The 12973-nt window shown below is 43.3% G+C and overlaps 1 protein-coding gene across 1 annotated transcript in view; it reads right to left on the reverse strand.

Annotated features, from left to right (window-relative positions):
* The window catches only part of LOC128855893 (protein sidekick-2-like), a 92721-nt gene that overhangs the window by 62424 nt on the left and 17324 nt on the right, over positions 1 to 12973 (reverse strand). The window contains exons 3-4 of the mRNA XM_054091119.1: positions 9090 to 9216; positions 5993 to 6116 (exon numbers count right to left, since the gene is read on the reverse strand). Coding sequence (XP_053947094.1) covers positions 5993 to 6116; positions 9090 to 9216 — 251 coding nt within the window. The remainder of the gene's footprint in view (positions 1 to 5992; positions 6117 to 9089; positions 9217 to 12973) is intronic.

Here is a 12973-nt window from a genome sequence, read left to right on the forward strand (position 1 = left end):
AGAAGTATTGGATGGTTAAATCAGGCGATCTTATTGGCCATGCCAGATCAGCAAACGCGGAGATTACGCGACCAGGAAACGCTTCCTTACCAATACCCATTGGGGTCCGTGCTGTGTGTGCGATTGCACGGTCTCATGTTAACCAAGCACCGCCCATCCAATTCCGCCAGTAAGAAGTCATTTATCATGACCTTCTATCGGCCGCCAATAACAGTGACTTTATCGTCGTTGATGTCCTCAAAAAATACGGTCTAATCACACTTCCCTCGTCACCGCCGCATAGTCCAGTAGCTTTGGCTTTGAGTGGGTGTAATGGCTCTTCGTGCATCACTCGCGGATTTTCAGTGCCCAAAAACCAAGTTTTTGCTTATTGACGTAATCGCTTAAGAGGCACCGCGTCTCGTCGCTCATTTTCAATCGTTAGAATGAATCGTTGAATGGATGAGTTTTTGTTACATTTTAACTGGTCGAAAACTACTTATTTTAGACACTTATTGGACTAGAAGTTGTTTTACTTAATATAAACTGGTATTTTGCTGATGTTTCGCGGATCAATTGAAATTTCGTAGAACAGTGCCAAGTTAAAAAATACCTCTCGCTAGCATGAAAAAAAGGTAGAACACGAACAGGTTGAACTGAAAAGTGCACTGGTATCATTTTATCAGAACTAGTCTTTTTCCCTGCAGGGTATGCGCTATATCTAGATGTATGTATGTGTGCGCGCAACGCGATTGTGCTGAAGTGTAAAAAATCCTCGTACGAACTTAAGTGGAAAGTAGAGCTGGCGTTACTGAATACTCGTTAAGACATTTGCAGTGACGAAGGTAGGAATTATTCTTTGGGGGCAGGCATGAAGTGGACCATTGAAGTAGCCCGTCCGTTCTCTAAGTTTTGATGTTAGAATACATCTTTGTGTTATCGGCCTCAAATGCTTATATGGAACTACTTTTGCACTTTCCTTAAAAAAGATGTCAAGTTGACTTTTAGCAAAGGTAAGGAACAGATATTTCCGATAGACCCCATTGAGATTCTACTATAGAGTATTAGCCATAATGGGAATTTACGAGAAAAGTTTCCAGACCGTGTTATCTCTCCAAGAGGTGATCACAGTTGGCCACCGAGATCTTGTGATTTAACACCGTGTGACTTTTTCTTTTGGGGCAACGTGAAAGAGAAGGTCTACGCCAATAGCCCAGGGTCAATTCAAGACCTCAAAGATGGAATTCGTGAGGCTATCGAGGGCATAGGGCAGCCACTTTGCAATTCGGTTATGGAGAATTTCATGAAAAGGATATTGTCCTGTAAGCGTGGTCGTGGTGGTCATTTGCCTGATGCTATTTTCCTTCTCTCTCGATTGCATCCGAATACTTAGTCTCATTTGGGTTCCCGGTCACAGCGTCATGGAGAGAAACTGCTGGGTTGATGAGAGAAACCCTGGAGATGGTTTCATCGCAAAACGAGAGGATCGGGCTGAAGCTCTCGAATTTAGGAGATATATTTGCTAGACATTGTCCGCTAGGCGATCACGCAGTGGGCCTGTTTATTGCTTCAGGTCCTTTCTGCAGAAGCTGACTGTAGGTAGAGGTGGAACCATCTCTGCTGCTCACTTTTTTGCTGCATTTGCGTATTTGCAGGTTAAAATATCACACACCTGATGAAATTCATCAGTAGCTTGAAGCGATCAATACGAACGTAATTATACACTGTTGGTCGTCATCAACTAATCCAAAGCCACTTCTTTCTATTTCCGCTTTGTGGTTCTTTTCCTTCTGCTTTCCGACATTTCTGCTTGAATAATTTAGGAAGAAAGGGGGGGGCAGAGGCTAGCCGAAGTGTTACTTACGCTCCGGGGTGAGTTCGTTTGCGGCTTTATTTACATGTTTGGGTTTGATTGCTGGCAAGGTCTGTTAGCGGCCACCGGTGTCGGGCGGTTAAACACGTTAGGATACATTTTTAGAGCTATATGCCTCGAGCCAGTTCTTTGAAAGTTTCACTTTTACTAAGAAGAACTTCGTAGGATATGTTTTTAATTTACTATATTACTTTATAAGCCTTTGGTATCAGCTCTTGTCAGGCAAGCTTTTGTAGCGCCTCTTTACAAAAAAAAAATAAATAATTGGCGTGTAAACATCTGTTAGGTGTTTGGCCGAGCTACTCGCCTTATTTTGGTGTGCGTCTTGTTATTGTTCTACGGTTTACACGTCGACTCCGAACGGCAAGCAGTTTTTGTAAAGAGTTTTTTTCATGGCAGAAATACACTCGGAGGATTTCCATTGTTTGCCGAGGAGCAACCGTTACTAGAACAACTTTTTTCTGTTATTTTATGTTCATGTATGGAACATCGAACCTATGCACTCTCTCGTGGTAGTGACGCACGAACCCATTCGGCTACTTTGGTCGGTGGCTCTTTATGCGCTGACTAAATTAAAACGCTGCGCATCAATACTGAGAAATCAGTGGCATTAAAGTCAAAACTACGCCCTTTGTTCATTGACTTCGATAAAGTCTTTAATAGCATCAAGCTTGAATGCATTTGAGCTACTTTACGGAGAAGAGGTATCCTAGAATACTTCGTAGCTCTTATGAGCGAAAGCTAACACACTGTTGGGTGCTTAACAAAAGTGCTTTGTCAGAGTCTTTAGAGTTGAGAACGGAGCGCGTGAAAGATGTATCTCACCCCCAATTATTTTTCTTCCGGCTGACGCAGATATAATGAGCTCTACTTCCCCTGTTACAAATCAGCGGGGCATTCAATGAACAATTGACAATTGACAACACCACTCTGAGATACTTGGCCTATGCCGATGACTTCTGATTACTATAACCCAAGACTATGGCAACGACCCTCCAACAGCGACTTCGATCAATTGGTCTAAAGACGAATGTCGTTAAAACTAAAATTCTATATCTCAGCAGCATCCACAGGACTGGATGTCCAGGCAGCACGCTTGCAGTGTTTGAGAGAAAGATTCTGCGGCGGATTTTTGGACCTTTGCACGTTGCTGACGGCTAATATCGTAGCCGATGGATCAATGAGCTGTATGAGATTTCCAGCATCTGTGGATCCACAATTTCATTTATTGTTTACCTCTTTAAACTGACGAAGCCTTCGAAGTTAACTTCTCCACTTGGAAGTTGCATGGTTTTTTAGGTTGCTTACTGAACAACCCCTCCTTTATATACGACTCTGTGTTTATATGTCCACATACACACCCATATGTGCGCACACACACAAGCACATATAACCATAAATGCATACTCTCAATTAGTAATGAGCTGAAATGGAAATTGTGTTGAGAAAGCCAAGAGCTTAAAGATCTTAAATGAGCGAATCGGCATGCACGGGAGTGCCTGTAACCTACTACCAATACATATTCAAATAAATTGTATCTTTTCAATGAATACTTTAAAATATTTTAGTTAATAAAACTACAAAGTTAACAGCTGTTTGAAAAATACTCGAATACTGCTCCTAATTATAGCTGCACTTCAAATTTTTCCGGTGAATTAATCCTTTGCGTAGGTAGATAGTATTAGATATTAGGAATAGTGGTTGCCAATAGACACATCCAGGCCTGCTGTAGGTCCATTGTGACACCACCAAGGTACTCCCCCCTCCTCACTCTAAACTGTCCCCATTGAACTAACCTGTGGCAGGCCCTTCCTGTTCAGTTTCAACAGTCGCTTTGTGTGGCCCATGCTGCATTTTGGCCACGTAATCGTACTCGTTGCACAGGTCAGGGACTGAGTCCATAGCCCTTTGGCAGATTTGATGGTGTGTCTATCTATTAGTAGCTTACAAGTTGCCTGTGCTATAGGCATTATTCACTTTATCTGGTTGGATCGGCAATGTGGTACCCAAGGGGAAGGTCACACACTTAGGTTAGGTAGTGATCTCTACAATATATATCTAAAGGAAGGTACATTTCTAACCTGAAGTTGCAGAAACTGGTTTTAATTCCAAAAGGATCCAAGTCTGCGGAAGATCCTACAGGCTACCGCCCCCTGTGCATGCTCGACACTGCAGGAAAAATCCTGGAACGACTGATTGCAGTTCGCCTGGAGGCTGCTATAGAGGATGTAGGCGGTCTATCACCCCGACAATTTGGATACCGGAAAGCACGTTCAGCAACAGATCCTGTGTCTGCAGTCAAAACCATTGCGCCAGAAGGCAATTGAAGGTACTCGATGGCCATACGGTAGCAAGGAGTATTACCTAATAGCGACACTGGACGTTAAGAACGCCCTCAATACGGCGAATTGGAGCAAAATTCTGATCGCGTTTGGATAATTTCCACATTTCAAGGTACATTCGCAGGATATAAAACCGATGCTGGTGTTGGTTAGGTTAGGTTAGGTAGTGATGGTTGCCCAGACAGTTGGGCCCACTTGGACGAAAGAAGTTTGGTTTATCCTTTGTGATACCATTGCAAGAGGGGAAAAAGAGCTGAAGGAAAAAAAGACGAAAGGGAAAGCGATGGGGAGGGTTGAGTGTTTGTGGACTATGAACGGTAACTAGTCTGCTGTTGTGTTAACCTCTTTATGCTGCTGATGAAGTTCATCAGATTTTTGTTATCAAGGCCTGCTATATCAGCAGGCGCAGAAAATAAGTGAGGACCAAGATGCTTGAATCTTAGTCCCGCGAGAGCTGGGCAGCTGAGGAGCAGGTGCCGAGATGATTCCACCTCATCCTCCATACAGCTGACGCAAAAAGGACTCGAAGTATTTCCGAGTCTCACGGCATGTATACCCCGTGGACAGTGCCCCGTGAGGATGCTCATGAAATTTGAGAGATGAGATTTTGTCATCCTCAGAATATCCCTCGAATGCCTCCTATCCAAACGTGGCCAGAAGGACTTCGCGACCTTACACTTTCGTGTACTTGCCCAGCGCTCGCTGAGTTGGTGCAAAGCCCATCCTTCCAGGAGTAGAGCGCAGGTTGTCAAGGGGATCTCGATCCTCTCCTTTCGCAGGCACACTACCTCACAGGTCCCTTGTCTGGCCAGCTCGTCGGCTTCGCAGTTTCCTGCAATTTCACAGTAACCAGTTACCCAAATTATCTTTATATCGATTATATTCTGATGCAATCGAGAGAGAGATCAGGCATTCCCTGACCAGTTTCGAATGCACCATAATAGAGCCTAAGGCCCTAATTGCCGCTTGGCTATCGGAGTAAATATTTACCTTCTTAACAGTTATTACGCAAGTAAGTAGCCAGTCAGCTGCTTCTTTAACTGCGGCCACCTCTGCTTGGTACACACTTTCTCGTGAAATGGTCGAGCTCCGTCACAAGAGGGCTCACCGATAAACCGCAGTCTGCTGTCCATCAAACAACTACGTTCAGATATCCCTGCATTAAATCGTACAGGGCATCTATAAACTTCCCTCTAACAATTAATGCCACATCATCCGCGAGGCCAATCACCCTACAGCCGCTCCTCACCAGTTCCTCCAGCAAGTCATTGATAACAATGATCCAGACAAATGCGGCGTGCCCCTGCTCACCTACCGACGGAGAGAGATGCCGCCCCACTCTGCCACGACCGTTCTGTCGCTAAGCATTCTGTAGATAAACCGGGAAAGGTCAGCTCCAACCCCCAGCCTACCCAGAGATTTAGTTATTGCCTCCGGGAGAACGTTATTAAAAGCTCCCTCAATGTCGAGGAAGGCGCCAACTGCGAGTTCTTTCTGATATAGGGATACAGGTATCTTTAACAATTGTATGCAGGGCAGATTCCACTGATCTGCATTTAGAGAAGGCATGTTGGGTATGCGACAAACGCCCCCGAGGAATTTCGCTTCTTATGTGTAGATCAATCAGCCTCTCAAGAAAAATTAAAGGTCACACACTGCTGTAATCAATCTAGTGGAAAAGATACTATCGAGTACTGGAGCACCTAATTGCTAATTCAACCTTTTTTATGGCTTATATATGTAACCTCTTTAGTTGAATTGAAATTGAGCTCAGATCTAAATTTGACGACATACTTACCGGGTCTCAATAATAAAATGCGTCACTGGTGCGTTTCGTGGATGCTGAGAATGCGCCCACGAAAGATTCACAGAACGCGAAGTAAAACTTATTAAAAGCGGGCGCTCAGGTGGATCGGGCACATCTGAAAAAAGGAGAGGTGAGAAAATAAGTTTGATTAAAATGGTTTTACAAAAAAGTTAAAATTTACATTAAGTTTGATTAAAATACTTCCATAAAAATAGTTTTGAAAGATAATAGGAATTTACAATGTGTTCTGGTGTTATTTAGAGCCTTCGCATTTGTTGGTTTTCCAAACAGCAACAAACCATGTGTACTCTGTTGAATATTACTGAGGAAGGTTTTGGTAAACGAGAAGTGATGTCCTCTAAGAACATGGAACTTGCCAGGGATGGTATCACTTAAGTCATTAAAGAAGTTTAAGTCATCATATAAGAAGTTGAGAATTGAACTGGACGACAAGGTGAACTGGAGTACACTGGAGCATTTGAAAGGAAATTCCAAAAGTGTACCATGCACCGGTATAAAGATGACTCGAAGACAAAAGGGGTTTACGAAACTCATAACCTTCCGTAAGGATAAACTGAGAAAGCTCATAGGAATTCTCACAGTTCACTGATGATTACGCAGTTATCTGCACATAATCGGAATATGGTCCACCGACCCGTGCTTCTCGCAAACCCCAATAGACCTTTTCCTTGCGTGTAACGCTATAGCGCGGAGAAGGTTGAATCATCTCGGTCAATTGCGTCCAGAAGGAGGCATATACCAAAATGGTTACAAATTTAACCTTCAAAATAATGGCCATCGCTAGCGACACATTCTTCCCATCTCTCAGGCAGTTTGTGGATGCCGGGCCAAAAAAATTGGCCGTCTTTGGTCGCAAACCAATCATCGAGCCATTTTTTGGCTTCCTCGTGAGAATTGAAGCGCTGCTCGGAAAGTGCGTGGCCCATCGATGCAAACAAATGATAATCGGAAGGCGCCAAGTCTGGTGAGTAAGCCGCATGCACCAGCGGTTGCCAATCGTACCATTAAAATCATGCCCATATCTTTCAAACATTTGGAAATGGTTTATGGGGTCACTCCCAACTGCTCTGCCATAATTTCTTGCATTTGACCATCATCTTCTCCCAACAATGCTTGCCATTCGACGTCCTCAAACTTTTTCGGTGGCCGGCCACGGTCCTCGTTCTCCACGCTAAAATCACCACTTCGGAATTTTTCAAACCACCTGAAGCACTGTGCTCTACTTAGAGCATGCCCACCATAAGCTTCCAGAAGCATTTGCTGAGCTTGAGAAGCGTTTTTCTTCAATTGATAACAGAAAATCAACGATGTCCGCAAATTGTAGCTTGAAGGCACGAAATTCGACATTTTTAAGAGCGACAAAAATGCATTGTTGTATGAAACGTAACAAACAATGAACTGAATATTGTTGACAAATGATAGGCGAAAAAAACAAGACGTTTGGGAAGGTTTAAAAATATTCCTAGCGACATCTAGGGACTAATAGCTGAAAGTCTCATTTCATAGGTATATAGGTACCATATACGCTCAGCCCAACCCAGCTCTATCTTAAGTTTAATAAGGGAACTGGGGTTGGATGAGGTACTGTGATGAGTAGAGGGCATGAAAGATTTTGAGGTCGAAGTGCAAACCTCACAACAAACAAATCTATCTATTTTCAGCTTTACATTGTCTTCTAAAGACTTGTGATAAATAAATGGGTCTAGTGCTCGCTAAATGCGTTTTACGTATAGTTGAAAACTCGAGTCTATTGCAGGAAAGATTCCAGTAAGAAGGCTGAATTAGGAAGAAAGTGATATGCCACCTCCTTAATACAGACTAATATACTGGCAGACTTTGTAAAGATAATTTACGAGGACTTCGCGCAATGGTGGGTGATCCAGTTTTATGCCACTTTGAGAAATAAAGTTTATATCGACGTAGAATCAAAAATTTCAAGACGGGCTTCTCTGTAAACCAACCTTGTTTTTAACTCTATTAGGGAAAAGTATCTGGGGGAGTAGTATTTACGGGAAGTATCTTAGTTATTGAGGGCTGGATGCTAGACTAACTAGGTTTGGCCTTTAACTTTGGTGAAAAAGAAAACTGTGAGGTGAACTTCGGCTGACACGTCACTTGAGAAATTCGTTCGCTGAATTCTGCGCGATTATTTAACATGTATTGAAACACTCGTTCAGCGTCCGGTGTTTTTAACGTGAGCATCTTCCGGCGACGGTATGACACCACGGTGCTCAAAAGCACAACGAATGAAATCAATGCGTTTATCAGCGCCCCAAAAACGGTGAAAGCATTTACTGTACTAATTAGTAGGGTGGAATGGACACACTAACCACCTTGATGGGGTTCGAGGCTATTTAAACCGCTACCGTACAATGGGTTAGGCACCCGTTTGCAATGCTACTTCAAATCAAGCCATAAAAGGCTCTACCCGCATTTGGGAGTTAAACCGCAACCATCACGATACTCCCCGAGGAGCCGTCCTTAAGAAAAGATCGAAGCAAGTTCCGGGTGCTCCTGTTCCCCATGGTACCACATTTAAGCCTCCAGTCAGACTTCGTAGTTAAGTCTACTACCGGTTGAAACTCCATACGGCGCTGGATTGGTGATCATACCGCAAATCCCACAACAGCACACACAAGCTAAAGCTAATCAATTGATTGCCTAAAAGTTCTTTCGTCGTCTAAATACTTAACTCATGGCCACACCCGCAAGATTCCTAATGTCTGAGTACATCGGGCATTCGCAGAGGACACGCACTCAGTCCGCTCTTGGCGAGCCACAAACACATTCCTCACTTATGCACACTCAACCAATCAGTCTTTGTTCAGAGATACCAAGGAAGTGTCACTGGTTAATTTTTTTTCTTATATCACCAACGCAATCTGGGTTTATTTTGTAAACGCGTCCCAAGTGACGTAAGCCCATCAACAGATTCTGCCCAATTCGCTCAGAGTCGAATAATGGTTCGTTAAAGAGCACACCTCTAAACATTTTTCATCATTCATCATCGGCTTACAAAATATCTCTTTGACTGCTGATTCTGTTAGTTTTTCTTAAATCAACTCACCTTGCACCAGTAAGTCCACAATCGCCTCCGGTATGTGACGATCATTGACTAGGCAGAAGTACTCAGCCGTATCTGTGGCTTTGGCGGGGTTAAATTGCAGCCCAAAATTATCCGAGAGAAGTTGTATCTGTAATGAAAAGAATGAAGAGTGAGAATTAATGAACCATTCACCTGATTTAGTAATAAGTCTAAATTTTATGCTGAGTATAAAAAAAAATTTCAGAAAAGTTTTTAAATTAAGATTGAAGTCAATCTGCAGAAATGATTGAAAATTATGGAACTATTTCATTTGAGCCCTGATTTTGCGTATATTTCCTGCAACTTTGATTCTGAAAGGAACTTACAACATTGCGTATTTGACTCGTTAAAACAGTTATGTAAAAATTTTCATGCTTCAAATTAAAATTTCATACAATACCAAAGCGTAGAGTAGAGTAAAAATGGCAAAAGTAATAAAAATTTCAAACGCTGCTCAGAAACCACTTTATAAACGGCCACCAAGCAGAACTGCCGCTCCAATTTTCAAAAGTGAAAGAATGTCAAAAAGTAAGTAAAACCGACACAGCCGCCAACCAGCCTGTTTTCTAACTATGTAAGTTCGAAAACTTTACATTGCCTTTGAAATTAATTAATTAATGTCAAGTAATTTTTCATGCATTCCACATTAGGGCGTGTGTATGCGTGTGTGTGTGCGTGCTAGCTGGCGCGATAACGCTCATAATTTCAAGCCGCTTGCAAAGCCACAATTGCACTTTCCACCAACATAGACGCCGACTGCACTTATCCTTAATTATGCAGCCGCGCACACTTTGCCAACAGGCCGCAGAGCAGAGTAGAGCCAAAGCCAAAGCCAAAGCCCAAGTAGGCAACCAAATCAGAAGCTGGCAAACAAGTAAATTGCAGCGGGGTAATGATAAGGCTTGTCGAGTTTCACAAACTTGCAAACTAACTGGGTTTGATTTTTCTTCGTTTCTTTTCTTTTTTATAAACCAAAAAAATATGCGAACTTACATTTGCTAACAACCCCTTTGGCGCCTCACACTCAGCTACGTAGCTAGAAAAACGTTAGTTGCACGGCCTTGAATGCGGAAAGCAAGTGCCACTTTAACTTAGGTATGTGTGTGTGTGTGTGTGTGTAAGTACATAAGGACTTATATACATATGCAAATAAATAAGTGTGCAGGAATTTGAAAACTCAAAAAGTTTGCTGAATATAAAAAGAGCAAGGATTGAGGAAACATAAACTATTTGTGGCTGCCTTGAAAGTTTCATGCCAGTGTCGGGCTGTTTGAATGCCTAGCGATGCATCGGCTCCGAGTTGGTTACACGCCTCGCTGACTAACTAGCTGACTAGACTGCCTGCTTGGCTTGTTCGGGCTTGTTAGTTGACTCAATGTCTGGCTGCCTGACTGCCTGACTAGTTGACTGCTTGGCTGCTGCGCTGCCTATCTACATACAAAGCCGCGCTGAGTTTGGTCCTGTGATAGGAATTCAAGCAAAGACAGAGTTGCAGCATAATTTTAAAATTATGTACCGCATACGCATTCGCCTCATTACCTTATTACCCACACTCACACAAACACACACAAAGGTGTACCTTCTGAACAAAAGGTGTGCTTAATTTCTCATTTAAACGAAGCACGAACTGTATATGAAACTTAAATTTACTTTGTGTCAATAGTTTAGATTTCTGTTTTCAACACACAATTCGCCGTTTGAAGTCTATTAAAAATCACACTGATTTAAAGAAAATTCTAAACGATTTTCTTCGCTATAAAAGACGCCCGAACAGGAGTTTTACATGGTGGAAACTTCCCTTTATTCTATTCAGAATTCGATCTTCAACCGTTGTACAAGCTCCGAGACTGCTATAATAGTTTGCAAGTTGTTGTTGTTGTAGCATCATTAACATTTCTCATTAATATACGGGGAATGATGCTGAGGTGACAGTCCCTGACCGCATACAAATCCGGGTCGTTCCGGTTACGCAAAGCCGACTGTCGTGGGAGCGATAGTCTCCACCTACGCTATAACTTAGGCAGTGAAGCTGGTAGCCGAATTTACTGCTCGCTACTCTACCTCAGACTACGACAGTCAGTAAGACAGTAAGACTTAAGTAAGTAAGTACTTCAGACCCGCCATTAGATGCTCTGATTGGTCTACCCCACTTAATGCTTTCATCCAAGGAGAGGCCTTGAAGGCTATCTGCAGGCTGAAACACAATGGGGACTGGTGCTGCCCCTGTCCGGAAAATTGGAAAACCGGGAAGGCATGGACTTCGATCCAACTATTCTTTCCATGTCCCTTGACTCCATGCCATCAAGAGTCGTACTTGAAAAGAGATACAGTGTAGTGCTTCCAGAGGCTTATTTGTGGTCAAACTCTGAAAATGACCCAGGCAAACACTGCTTTCGTATTTTTACGGATGGCTCCAAGACCGAGCACGGTTCCGGCTCTGGGGTCTATGTGGAATCCAGCGGGAAAAAACTGCACTTTGTTCTTGGAATGCATGCATCTCTGCTTCAAGCGGAGGTGTTTGCGGTTCAAGAAGCGATGAACTTTGTTGTGGAAAACAGATGAAGAGGTAGATCTATATGAGTCTGCAGTGGCAGCCAAACTGCGCTCATGGCCTTACACAGCCCCTCAACCACATCAGAGGTAGTCGAATCCTGTAAATCCAGGCTGAACCATGTCGGTAGACATAATAGGCTGATGCTAACATGGGTACCAGAACACGTGGTTATCGTGGGTAACGAGACCTCTGATTCCTTAGCTAGGATGGGCTCTGAGGACAACTTCGTTGGCCCGGAGCCTGTTCTGCTACTCATGTTTGCAGCCATCAAAGCCACGGTTAGCAAGTGGACTACTACAACACACAAGCAAGCTTGGCAGGCTGAGAGAGGATGCTGATGGACTAAACTGATATTACCTGTCGTGTCCGACCGGCTGTACCGCAAATCCTCCTATCATTAAGCAGAAGGGACTGCAGACAGCTGGTTGGAATAATTATGAGCCACTTTCTGTAGGCGAAGAACATGAAAAAGGTAGGCATCTCAGACAGTGTACTCTGCCCAGCTTGTGAAGAGGAGGATGGGACGGCGGAACACTTCCTGTGCGTCTGCCCGCCTTCGCTCGTCTCAGGTTTGAGTTCCTTAGCACTGATGTGTTAAGAAGCGACCATCTTGGCTCCTTGGCACCACAAGATCTACTCAGATTTCTTCGGAGGTGGAGTAGATTTAAAGAAAATTAAAAGAGAATCCGAGTGTAGTACAATGGACTTAACTCTGAGTGGTGCACTTGCTAATTTTCCCGACAAAAAAAAAGGCAGTAGTGGGTGCGATGACCAATTCGCTCTGTGTTCGAAAGTGTGGAGCTGAAATACTTCACCCAGAGGGTGTTTGGACGCAATGGAATTGAAAGGATTGAACCAACCGATACGCTTTATTCATATATATATATATGCGTTACTCAACGTGTGCAGCGTCCGGCCCTCTCCTTACTATTTTTGAAATAAAGCTTGACGTGGTAAGGATGTCGAGATGGGTCTTGTGAAGCTTGGAACAAAAATGTTACGAGTACTCAAAATCTTCCTCCGCAGCAATTTTCATTCCTTTGCAGTTAACAACTGATTGACCGGTTAAGAGCTCGATCGCCTTGGTTCAGCGTTTCTCCTCCCCTATTAAGAAATATTCCGTGTTAGGTTGAAATGTTTGCTCAAAGAGAAGACACACTTGAACGAAAATCAAAAATTCGTCCTTCGGGAAACCATTGTAAATGAGATAAGAAGGTTTGGAAAACAGGAAGGAGGAGAAGGGGGAAGTGTATTTGGTAAAGACAACCGAACTATGAATGGTTTGGGGTGGTGTTAGCCACTTCGTACTACT

Source organism: Anastrepha ludens, chromosome 2 (assembly GCF_028408465.1).
Source record: "Anastrepha ludens isolate Willacy chromosome 2, idAnaLude1.1, whole genome shotgun sequence".
NCBI classification, from domain to species: Eukaryota; Metazoa; Arthropoda; class Insecta; order Diptera; family Tephritidae; genus Anastrepha; species Anastrepha ludens.